Genomic DNA, 12,375 nt, shown 5'->3' on the forward strand with positions numbered 1-12,375 from the left:
AACAGTGCTCTATCTGTTTTAAAGTGAATTTATTTTTGTCAAATGTCAACAATTCTTGTCTAATTAAATGTTTTTTACGGATTGTACGGTTTGTTAAAGATTTTTATAATTTAAATTTAATAATGGCACATCCTCGTAAACCGTTGCAGTTAAACGAATTACTATTACAAAATGTTAATACTTGGGGCAACGTGCAGTATAACATTCCATTGCGGTTATCGAATAATGAAACGCGGTCATCAGCAAGTATCGCCCACCGGCATATACCGCCCATACCGCATAGCTTGGACTGTGTTAGTACCTTTTACTAATTAAATTAGATTAGAATTTGCAGGTATGTTATAGCCAATAGTCATGTTCATGCCGTTTTCTCTGTTTTTTAAGAAACATATTTTTCTTTAAATTAATTTCTACAATTGATTTATGCCATTTACGGTGTGTGAACGAAAATTTGTATGCATCCGTATTTTATTGTACAATCAAGCCTTTTATTTATTTTATTGTACAATTTTCTATATTATAAAATCTTCTTTGCTTTTGTTATATTGTTAAAAAAACACAGATTCTGTTGCTCCGAAAGCCGACTTAATCTTTCGATGTATGGCTTATAAAATAAATAAGATAAAAAGATTTTTCTTTTTTGTTTCTTTCTAATCGTAAACTTTGTAGAAAATAGACGATCCTCTCCCCGAGCGCGTGACGGGACGTGATATGGTCGTGGAAAAGGAGTCTTATAGAACGACAACAGGAGAATACTGCGTGAAGCCGAACCCAAATAAAGCAATGGAGCGGTCCGACTGCGCCATCAATTGTCGAAGGGTCATTTTCATGACTGGAGTTGACAAACGGGTAATATTATTATTCGTTCGCTATAGTATTGTGAGTAAGTTACTAAGAACGAGTAGTGCAATTCATAGTTCCATAAGGAACGTATTGGATTCTGATTCTAACGTTAAGGGACTCCTGCTCTGATCATAGAATTTATTTTTCGTTAGTCTGTACACTAATCAATTTTAATAATGAATGAGGCTTCATTATTTCATATTACATAAGAAAGCATTTATTGTATCGAATCGAAGACCTCAGGTCAGTCGGCATTTTATCGGTGATATTAGTACAAGTATGAAGTAGGAATTACATTGATTTGTGATATAACTCTCGCGTCTCTCTAGCTACAAGCCAAGAGTATTATCCAACCAATTATGATATCGGAGATGAAGGACAACTTCCGTGGCCTTACTTCCACACCAACCGCTCCACCTGAACTGACAGTCAAGGCGCCGGATCCAGAGTACATATTTGATGTAAGGCTCATCTTATAAAATAACAACTTTATATTAAATAATAATCAAGCTTAAAGTGGCTTGATTCCATTTTCATAAAATAATAATTACCAATGGGCATTTGCTTTGTTATTGTAGACTTAGTATGAGTTATTTCCATCACTTAGTGTTCTGCAGTATGGACCTCTCTTGGCTAAGGGTCTGGCAAAGAATAACAATAATAATAAATAATCTAGAGGAATCACAATTTCAAGAGCACGTTGAGATGTTGCGATTGACTGTCATTCGTGGCATCGAGTCTACAAGTATTCATGAGTTATGCTTATTGACCAATTAGTATTCAACGGAGTCAACGCCTTAGTTTTCGGCGTCTCACACACGTTTATTTTCTAATAAATACCGATTTCTTGGCTATGTTTGTTCGCGGTTTGTAAAAATGTCAATTACACACATGGAAAAAAAAATTAACTGCCGCATATTCGAAATTTGAAAGCACGATGTCGGACTATAAGGTTTTTAGATTACTGTTTATAATTATTGAGTTCTTACAAGTAGATTTAGTTTGTAAGTTAGTTGTAAGCCTTATGAGAGTAGAATTCTTGAGCATAAAATTTACTGAGGTTAAGGGTGATTTTTCACTGTTCGGAGGGTAGAGTAAAAACATCGCGTAAGTCTCTTCATCTTTATTTAATCATAGAGAACGAAAGTTACATTATATTTTCATATATATTATTTAAAAAAAATGATTGTCATAAAAATATATTATTAACAGTCTTAATGGAAACCATTTTGAAGATTTGATATTGCGCCTGGTAGGTTTAATTGTAAGCATTCATTACGCGGATTAGACGATTGGAGTAGAAAATATTCCAAAATTATTTCTCTATTTTTAAGTGTTAATTTCCGTCTTCATTTGAAGTCGGTAAAAAGCAACCAATGTCAGGTGTCTATCATCTATGGACAGCCTAAGTTGTATACGCCAAGTTTAAAAAAAAACTGTTCTGTGAATGTGGTGGAAGTGACACTTCAAAAAATTAACAGGTCATCTTTGGCATCTGATGCTTTATTTATATACTATACAATTACATTGGAAATTTAGAAATTGTAGCAATAATCATAAATTTAAGCAGGCGCCACAAACCATTGTAAAACTAGCGCTTTGTTTTCAGTCCACTAGGTTTCAGCCCAACTTTTGCATGGATTTCTTTTATTTTCACATTTTTTAAAATAGAAACTACGTATTTTGGTTTCTTGGACTGTCAAACTGATTTTGATGCATTAGTTATTATGAGACTTTCAATATAATTTAACTTTTGCAGTACATTTTCGCCTTCGCTCAAAGAAGATACATACCGCCTTAAATAATTAAGTGCTGATAATTTATTTATTTAATTACTAGTGATCTTACAGCAAATATACACATTATAGAACAAATCCCTTAGTCAATACAGAAAGCCAAAACAGATTACATAGATTAACAATATTTATGTAACAGAAAACAAGTAAGTACGTTTATAGACAAAATATATTTAAAAAAAATAAACTGAAGGAAACTGAAATTTTACATTTGAAACAGCAAATAATAATTAATATTTCAAATAACTGCTTAAACAATGCCTGGGAATTAGACAAAATAGTAGTTGAATAAATTAAAACAAATTACGTTTTAACATAATTACATTTTAAATATCTTGCATTTTTATTAATTAAAAAAAATCAATGGCGCTACAACCTTTTTTAGTTCTGGGCCTCAGATTTCTGTATCCGTTTCATGATCATTTTTTAATCGAAAAGGCAAGTAGGTGATCAGCCGTCTGTGCCTGACGCACGCCGGTTACTTTTTAGGTCTAAGGCAAGCCGGTTTCGGCTCACGATGTTTTCCTTCACCGTTCGAGCTTATGTTAAATGTTTCTATTAATTATAAAAATAAAAAATAATTCCAGGTTGTAGCTGCAGGTAGAAACGAGGCACCAGTGATACCAGAAAGTGCGGGTGGATTTCGGAGGCTATTGGATCCCTATGTGTCTACATACCGAGCCTACCATAAGCCTTTTTCAGTGGAAGACCAGTACGGTATCGGAGCTAAGGATCAGATAACTTTCTACTCAGAATTCAATGTGCCTAAAGTGAGTTTAAAACGAGGTTCGAGGATTATCCCTCGATTATGTCTTTCTTACTAGAAATTATATTTTTGAAACAAAGAGTGTAAAAAAGCAATAAAATTAAAAAAAGTACAGCGATACCTATGCGAAATACTGTGAACTCCGATCACGGTTAAACAAGATTACTAAGTCTAGGGTTAGATGGCGCTGTATGACAGTTGAAAACCAATTTTAGTATAAAATTTCATTCAATCACTGTAAGGAACCCATAATAATAATTTCTATGAAAAAATACACCTTAGACTATATAATTTCGTTTGCTAATCACTGTAAACGTTAATTTTGTATACATAATTAATATACGTTTCTGATCGAAATCTCTAATTCTCAAAAGTTTCGTGTTTAATCTGGTGAATAGCTTATATAGTTGTATACAGGTGAGAGGTTTCGGTCCCCGGCACAAAGAAATATGGATGCCGTTGACTGCTAAAGTGCATAGAAACGTGTATGATAGGATACACGTGAAAAAAGAGGCCAAGGAAGTGGCCTCATGTCATAATCCCGTCAACAATATTAAAGGGTGAGTGTATCAAATGCTACAAATAAATCTTCTCAATCCCTTAACCAATTTTATAGAAGTATACGCACCGTAGATGACTTGTATACTTAAAAAATGCATTCTTCAGAATTTTACTAATTGTTCTTACTAATACTACTTCAATATTAACTTACATTATTTATTTATTCCGTACTAATATATTATTTTTTTAGAGTATTTGAATCAGAAACAAAGAAGAAATTCAAAGTTCCATTTGCAATATCGTCCCTCGCGTCATGGGGGCACGGAGAGTCCTTTGACCTGGCACCCTTCCCCCCTAACCCATACCAGACCAACCTGCCCCCCTTTATGTACTGCAGTGATTATTGTCACATAGCACAAGGCACCCCACCATATACAGTAGTGGACCAACTAAAACACCCTCTGAAACCACACAAGCCGTGCGCCAAGAGATTTATCGTTTCAAGAGATTTTGAACCTTGATTTTTACGTATTATAAATAAAATAAAGCTTATGTGTTGAATATATTTACCACGACCGAGAAAAGGAATAGAAGATTTTAAGTCAAATTATAATATAAAAATAGAGTAGGAATTTAAGACAGGCTTATAAGACCGCGGTATGTCTAACTAAAGTATTGTACCTCCGTTCATGGAGAAAAAAATTATAGACACGAGTTCTTTGCAATTAAGAAAATATAATCTACACCAAAGGTTCCTGATAATAGTCGAAAGGGGCGATGAACTCTTTCTTGATTACGCCAAAATTCGATTGACTCTATTGATGCCATATTGTTGAAACTTGACAACATTTATGGAATATAAACCGATACCTTTACGGAAAGAAAAGTATTCAGAAACTACCAGCCTATTCGAGGTTGCTATCGCGATAGCTAATTAAAATAAAACAAATAGTTTAAGTTAAACGTTTATTTATATGAATCACTTTAGCGGCATCATCTGAAAAGGATAACGTAAGTTTTAAACAATAACTTTACCTTGTTTGTTAAACTTAAATCAACATAGACAAAAGTTTTTCTTTCACTCATGTTAATTTATAGATAGTTTGTCAAGGCTGAGCTTTCTTTACCTACTAACAAATAAATCGAACTCATTGAATAAGCAACGTGCTTCGCTAACCTTAACTAATCCCAGAAATATTTCTATGTTAAATAATCATGTGTCACACTGCTGTACGCTTATCGTACCTAGTATATCGTCTGTTTGATGTCTTATGTTCACCTGACTATCCTTTTAATCAACCCTATTTCTAAATCGACTGTCAGGAATACTACGCACATGGCTCTTCTATTGACTGAGTACTTTTCGAAGGCTGTAATAAAAAAAATGACAAAATTTGTTAAATCAGCTCGGACTCTTGTCAAAATTCGCGATTCTTTGAATACTAGAACAACAAACTTAAAAGCTGAGTGCAACGACGGCCACTTCTTATAAGTGATCTCTTACAGGCAACCTAAAAGAGGGTGTCTATGGGCTGCGATGACTGTCCTTTTTGGGCGTCCCGCAGGCTCGTTCGCCCTATTATATAAATAAAAGAGCTCCGTAACAAAAACAAGCAAAGACCTTATTAATAACGGTCCAATAATATGAATAACCATATTTCTAATCTTGTAATAACGAATTCTCAATATTTAATATCGCTATTGAAGTAATAGGTTGGCTATAAGCTTATAGATAGGATAGATTTTTCAAAATACGCAATAAATACCTTAGGTTTTCTAACAAAGCAATGCTTGCAACCAGGCGAATAGCATTCGCATATAATTTTTGTTTTTTTCTGAAATTTCAGTTTTATCTTTATAAGTATTAGTAGATAATCATATTATTAAGTTTATGACATTACCTTTTTCTTAGTGGTGCTTTCTTGAGTATTTTCGGATGGATCCTTCTATATAAAATATATTATGTATTGAATGTATATATACTAGTAGTGGAAATATATATGTATTATATAGTACTTACATTTACACAGGTGCAAGCTGAATTGTTGCTAATACAGTGTGGTTTGACCATGTTTACTTTTCGCTTCCAAATCTGCTCTCAATAGCTTTTTTAAAAATGGGAATATTCTAAAAAAAACGATTAGTTAGACGATTGACAAGTGATTTACACTTATTAATATATAATAAGAAAGTATACATTACCCCAGGACAAGTCATGTTTTCACATTTTTTGTTCTCGTTATCAGTGCATTTTGCAATCTGAAAGATAAGTTAAAGATGTCATGGAAGTATTTTAGACAAAATTGGAGCAGATTATACGCACTGTTCAAAGTAAATTTTCATCTTATCTACGTAAGTCATAAATAATTACTTATTGGAAATTTTCGCCTCGCTAACAGCAAGCATTGGTTGACGTGTAAAAAAATAATTACCTTTTAATTTAGTACAGCAATGGATTTAATTTCAAGAACATTTTCTTTATAAGTGTGTCTTATCAAACCTTAGAGCAAACTTCTTCGGGTGCCTTCGGAGCTTGTCTCTTCCTGGGCGGTCTACAGGGTGGGGTATGGAAGCATCGTGCAGGGTCGTTGCATGGAGCTCCAGCTCTAGCAGGCCAGTAGCAGGGCATTAAATAGGGAAAACAGGAAGAGGGTGGTACGCAGTGGGGCAAATGGTGACATGATCGAGCGGCCATGGGCTGAAAAAATATTTTACAATTTAAAAAAATATTTTTCATTTATATAACATATATAACTGCTGGATGGCGGAATTATTATATATGTTATACATTAATCGCATTGAAAAGTACTCATTTGGAGGCCGAGGTAAACCACAGACGAAGGACGAATCCGGGTTGTTGACTAATCACAGAACAAACAAAGAGAACGCGCGGTCGTTTCTTCCATGGTTTTCATAGTATTGTCTTTTGCCAACATAGCTTTTACACATTAAGAAAAACACTTTTTGAACGGATTGAAGCTATGTATTATTATTAAAAACTTAAAATTATTTATATTTTTTTTCGACGTTTCGCGTGCTTTTCAGCCTGCGTGGTCACGGTGACCAGCACCCGTTCAAAAAGTGTTTTTCTTCATGGTTTTCATTCTCATCTTTGCTGAACGTAGCAAAACGTATATAGAGATGTTTTTCTACGTAATGGAAATAAATAAAATATATATAAGTCAAGTGAACCTTTTTGAGAATACAGCTTGATCGTGGTGTCAATTCAATCTGAAACCAAAACATTTATTGACCATTGTTGAAGTAGGTACGGACAAAATATATACAGTATAGGCAAGTAGGCTGTCATAACGTACCGGGGCGGGATCGTACTTTGGTCTTCTCTTCACTTGAATCTAGAAGAAGGTTACATTTTAATTACTTCATAGTATAAATTACATAATATGTTCATAAAAATATATATTACCGTCATCCCGAAACAATTTGAACAATCCAACATGCATTTAGATGGTGAACATGGTGCGGCCTAAAATCCAACATTTAAGTATTGAGTTACGGTTATTTAAAAAGAATTGTAAACATTTTAATTTTAGGTATACAGAGACTACAACTCAGATGAAGAGCCTTGCTTCAGCCTATAATCTCAAATAAGTAGTTTGTATGTTTTATAGCCACAGCAAAGGGGTCTATTCCATAAATGTCATTGCGCAGAACTGACAGCTTTAATAAGCCTCAAATAATAATGTGTTTAAATATGTACTTGGTAAAAGGTTAGTATTGATGTTTTTTTTGGAAATGAAGTTCTTTATTTTTGGCCTGAATAAAATTTGGCCTGTATCTAAAATTCGTAATTTCGAACCTTGCAACTGCACTTTCCTTTTGGACACGTCGAACACTAGAAACAAAAACATTATCCGTTTTTATTCAATTTTAACTTGATTTCAAGACAAATGTTTACTTACCAGTGACGGGCAAGGTGGTTCAACCTGCAAATATAAATATATTATAATTTTTTATTTCTGATTAATAAGCATAATAAAATGTTAACTTACACAGGGCGTTCCGCAGGATGTGATACAAATTGGACATGATGGGTCTGGACAGCATCCATTACATCCGCCGCACTGAACATAATTAAATATAATAGGTTTTTATATCTATGTAATTGGAGATTCTAAAACTAGGAGATTTTGAATTTTAAATAAATTTTATTGAAAAGCCGTGTTAATTCAATTTCAAATTCAGTCATTTGTTTACATAGTTAAATAGTTTTGTAGCGCCATGGATAATCTGTAATTTCGTATATTTTTCGAATATGAACTCCTACGTGGAAAAACCGCTGCTCAAACAACACGAAATGTTAACGACGTGTGTAGTGCAACAGGGTCCATTAATGGTTCAATTGTTTCAAATTTGTAAATTTTGAGTTATAGGATGACCGATTACCATTGTCGACAACGACGAATTAAAGGAGGTAGTTGAAGCGGACCCAGCTCAATCCACGGCTGAGCTTGCTGCGGGTCTTGGAGTTAGTGTCAAAACAACAATAAACACTTGCGTCAAATCCGAAAGATGAGGAAGCTAGCTTTTTTATCTATTAAGTTTCTACCTACCTCATGCTACTATACCTTAAGAGATGCTGGTAGATCTGTGTTGCTCTGGAACAAAGTGTATTCGTTATGTTTAATTAAATATGCTTGTGCAGATAAAAAATAAAAACAGTATTTTTATATAGTCTCTAGTCTCTTAACATCAAAGCGTAAAAAAAATATTCAAAGAGTCGAGAGTATGTACGATACAAATAACATAAGAATTGACCAATTCATATGACTAATAATTTAAAATGTATAACTTCACAGAAAGACAAATTTGCGCATGTGGCAGAATATGCGAACTTACTATTGTACCACCTTAATAATTTTTGTACCATATTCTTGCAATAAATTATTATTATTATTATTAATAGTGTAACTAAAAGAGCAAGTGCAATTAATGCTGTTTTTCTTTCATGATTAAAGCATGGGTTTACGGGTAATGTTGTCGAGTCATGTTCATCTTTAGTTTTAAATAAAAATAATAATAATTCCCTTAGCGAGATATTTTTAGCGACGTTTTATGACCGAATTATCCACATATAAAAACTATTTTGTAACTATTTCAATTAAAAATGTATTAGAAACTATGCCCTAGTAGATCTCGACCTCTATGAACCTTACCTTTACCTTAAGGTACCTATAACTCCCCACAAAATCGTGCTCCCCAAAAGAAACCAATACCTATGCTGGTTGTCTAGTAAGATAAACTTGCCTATTTGTTAGAATTGAAAAATATGGACGGCTCGTGGCATATTCTAGTAGTAGTAGAAGTAGAGCAAATCGCGAAACGTCTCGTCTCTAAAAAGTAGAACCTCAGTTCTCAACGACAAACAGTACAAAATCAAAATTACCTTATGTCTGCAACAGCCTCTACTACAACAGACTTGTACGATAGCAGTCTGAGGAAAAGCAGGTTTCTCATCTTTGCGACTCCGTCGCGATGTTTTCGTTCCAATTATGGCTATGTTAGAGAGGCCAAACATATTGTGTTCCCGGTCCAAGCGTAGTATTGTTGATAAGCATTTATCGCCGAAACTGACGCGGGTATCAATTCCTTCTTCAGATTCTCGGCTGCAGGTTGAGGCGGAGGAGGCACTGGGTGTTATCGACGGGGAGCTGAAAAATTTACCATTTTGGCGATGGTAGAAGATGTTCTTACTTATGTGTGAAGTATTGCTATCGCCCCGGAAGTTCTAAACTAATATTTTTATGTATTGGAAGGCACGGAAGGCAATCAATAATATTTTTAAAATCACCATTTCATTAATAACTCTAATTGAATCTGCTTACCGTTCTGTTTTCTATCTCGCACTTTGGCGCCTGTCAGTGCATTTATGTTTCTGTAACGACATAATGTCGTCAAACGTATGAACATTATTCAAAATTATACAATGAATGCACCAACCTGGACTCCGGAGAGCCTTCTTGACCAGAAAGCCATGTCATTCTGGTTAGTTTCAAAATATTGGCACAATTTCTACTATCCTCCAGTGATTCCTCTTGTAGTGACTCAAGGTTGCTTGTATTTGCAATGTTCTATAGAATTTATTATATATAATTATTTAACACTTCGTTGTATAATAAATGATAATTCAGTCCACATATAATAACTAAACAAAAAAGGGGGCGGTATTTTCCAGAGAACCTTAAAAGGTATCAAAATTCTGACACTATCATCTAACAGGCTTTATAACTCTGCCCCGTATAGGGCCAGGTGGCATAGTCAAGATGTCTTAACAGTAGTATTTGCAAAAAATCTAAAACCAAATTTGTGTGTAAATGTGTCGACATGACCTATCATTTAGTAGTGAGCCCTGCGCTTACAAATCACTGTTATCACGAACCCTGAAACGCGCTTACGAAGTTATTCCGGCCTCTCTGGATGTATAGAACTTCGGGCCAGCCAGTATTAGAGTGGTTCCTCCTTTCAGGTTGGTGGAACATAATGCCATGCTTCTACCAGAGGCAATTTGAATTTGACCCTAACTAAATATTTATTATAATCAAAGGTAGACAACGTTCGACTTACGCCATTCTGCATTTCTTCAAGGTCTGTTGTCTGAAGTTGCTTTTTAGCTTCTACGAGTTCATGTAGTGCCTTCGATCTCTCCACTTGAATAGGCCGGTCATTATCCAGCTAAAAAAAGATTATTAACGGAAAATAAAATTAATAAATATCTCAAGCTCCGTTACTTACTTCGATATCGGATTCATAGGCAAGTTCATTGTTTATTGGTTTCACTTCATCGACCAGGCATACATAAGAGAAGAAGACATGGTCCGAAACGCTATTTCTCAGGTTCATTTTGCTTTGATAAAACCTCGAGTCGGAATATTGTTGTGCCGTTATTTTTACTTTACACGGAACATGAATTATCTACTAAGAATTTCGCGGCCATAATTGGAATAGTTATAATTTTCGCTACGCCATGCTTGAATAACTTCAATCAAAAAGACAGTCGGTTCGAACGAACGTCATTCAATTACTTTTTATGTATATTGATGAAGGTTGTTTTTATATTTAAAAATCCTTTTTGTATACCGTTATGCGGATGTAAGCTTGACTATTTAAAGAAGGTCCTTTATTTGCTTTGGTCCTTTATTAATTAATTATTATTTGACAATAAAGGTGACAAGTAGTAAATTTATTAAATTACGGCCCCATTAGAGGGTATATCAATATCAAAATGAATTCTATGAATGTACGTAATTATCTGATTAGGAAACGCTGTCAGTCACCGTCATGCTGTGATTTTGTGGCTTGGGAATTTGTTCGTTTCCTGCTTTATTTGAGTTTTTAAAGGTCTGCTAAAATGAATGTTAATTTTTATTTCATTCCACATATAGTAAAACGAGGAGAATCAAACACTTATAAGATATGTAAGAAATAGGAAATATAAATATAATTAAAAGGCCGGCAACGCACTCGCGAGCCCTCTGGCATTGAGCGTCTCCATGGGCAGCGGTATCACTTAACATCAGATGAGCCCCCTGCCCGTTTGCCCCCTGTTCTATTCAAAAAATGTAAATAATACGAAAACTCAAGAAATTAGGCGTAGCGCTAACCAGATTTTTGCAACTTCCTCGCAATCAAACCAGACAATAAATTATTTGATCTATAATATTGTATAAGATCACGCGAGTACTAAATGTTAGAAGTCTAAAAAAAATCTTTAACCTATATAAAATGGTAACTTCACGTATTGAATGCTTTTATTAATTATTTAACATTTTATAAATAATTACAAAGGTACAGGGTGGACATATCACTAACAAGCGATCCATTCCAACAACAAATAATTAAAGGCAAAGTACTAGTAAAGCTGTAGCTGTCTGGAGACTGTGGCTGACAAGATTTATTTTAACATTTTGAAAGATTTACTAATATTATTATTGAAAAAAAATCAAGGAGAACTCGATTTTCAGCCATTAATTTACGCTTTGATATAATAAATTGTTATAATCCGAAATATAAGTTTTCAATTATATTCAATGACCGGCTCCGACGGTGTGAATGACATCTCATCGGATAAAAACGTAATACAACAAAGGAATGACAAAAAAAACTGATTTTTCAAACCGATTAACACGCTCGCTGCTTCTCGTGTCCAGCCCTCGTAGTTTTTGTTATATCTAGTTAATTTACCTAGTAATCACGCAGCCTCAGTTTACTTACGACTTTTCATAACGAAACCAAAAAAAATTGATTGCAATTTTAAAACGTCATTAGTCTGGTAAACTAGGTGACTGTGGATGGGCAAGTGTAATCTGTGGTCGCTGCTCTATTCTTTGACGAAACTTTCGAGTTAAGGGGCAAAATAAAATTATATGATAACTTGAATGCTAATATTTTGTCAGTTACTACGAGTACAATCAACAATTGTTATGAAATGAAATTAATAAATGACAATAA

At 34.1% G+C, this 12,375-nt stretch overlaps 2 protein-coding genes across 2 annotated transcripts; one reads left to right on the forward strand and one right to left on the reverse strand.

Annotated features, from left to right (window-relative positions):
- Positions 1-58: 58 nt before the first annotated feature.
- On the forward strand, positions 59-4,458 carry LOC123711215. The gene is made up of 6 exons (XM_045663701.1): positions 59-293; positions 670-849; positions 1,173-1,304; positions 3,227-3,409; positions 3,823-3,965; positions 4,157-4,458. Exons 1-6 carry the CDS (start codon positions 123-125, stop codon positions 4,425-4,427), a joined length of 1,080 nt encoding a protein of 359 aa, XP_045519657.1. The 5' UTR covers positions 59-122; the 3' UTR covers positions 4,428-4,458.
- Positions 4,459-5,807: 1,349 nt separating this feature from the next.
- On the reverse strand, positions 5,808-10,923 carry LOC123706622. Its single transcript, XM_045655890.1, has 15 exons — positions 10,660-10,923; positions 10,492-10,599; positions 9,868-9,998; positions 9,314-9,578; positions 8,496-8,525; positions 7,920-7,991; positions 7,830-7,853; positions 7,727-7,762; positions 7,334-7,393; positions 7,224-7,262; positions 7,099-7,137; positions 6,407-6,604; positions 6,109-6,165; positions 5,927-6,033; positions 5,808-5,852 (listed from the first exon to the last, which is right to left on the reverse strand). Exons 1-14 carry the CDS (start codon positions 10,765-10,767, stop codon positions 5,980-5,982), a joined length of 1,221 nt encoding a protein of 406 aa, XP_045511846.1. The 5' UTR covers positions 10,768-10,923; the 3' UTR covers positions 5,808-5,852; positions 5,927-5,979.
- Between the last annotated feature and the right edge of the window lie 1,452 nt (positions 10,924-12,375).

This window comes from Pieris brassicae, chromosome 1 (assembly GCF_905147105.1).
Source record: "Pieris brassicae chromosome 1, ilPieBrab1.1, whole genome shotgun sequence".
NCBI classification, from domain to species: domain Eukaryota; kingdom Metazoa; phylum Arthropoda; class Insecta; order Lepidoptera; family Pieridae; genus Pieris; species Pieris brassicae.

Coding starts and splice junctions, on each gene's coding strand:
- LOC123706622 (XM_045655890.1), bottom strand. CDS start 10,767: ATGAACCTGAGAAATAGCGTTTCGGACCATGTCTTCTTCTCTTATGTA. Junction 7,992..8,495: donor ATCTACCAGCATCTCTTAAG/GTATAGTAGCAT, acceptor AATTATGTTCAG/TGCGGCGGATGTAATGGATG. Junction 6,605..7,098: donor CAAGCTGTATTCTCAAAAAG/GTTCACTTGACT, acceptor ATATTTTTTCAG/CCCATGGCCGCTCGATCATG.
- LOC123711215 (XM_045663701.1), top strand. CDS start 123: ATGGCACATCCTCGTAAACCGTTGCAGTTAAACGAATTACTATTACAA. Junction 1,305..3,226: donor ATCCAGAGTACATATTTGAT/GTAAGGCTCATC, acceptor AAATAATTCCAG/GTTGTAGCTGCAGGTAGAAA. Junction 3,966..4,156: donor CCCGTCAACAATATTAAAGG/GTGAGTGTATCA, acceptor TTATTTTTTTAG/AGTATTTGAATCAGAAACAA.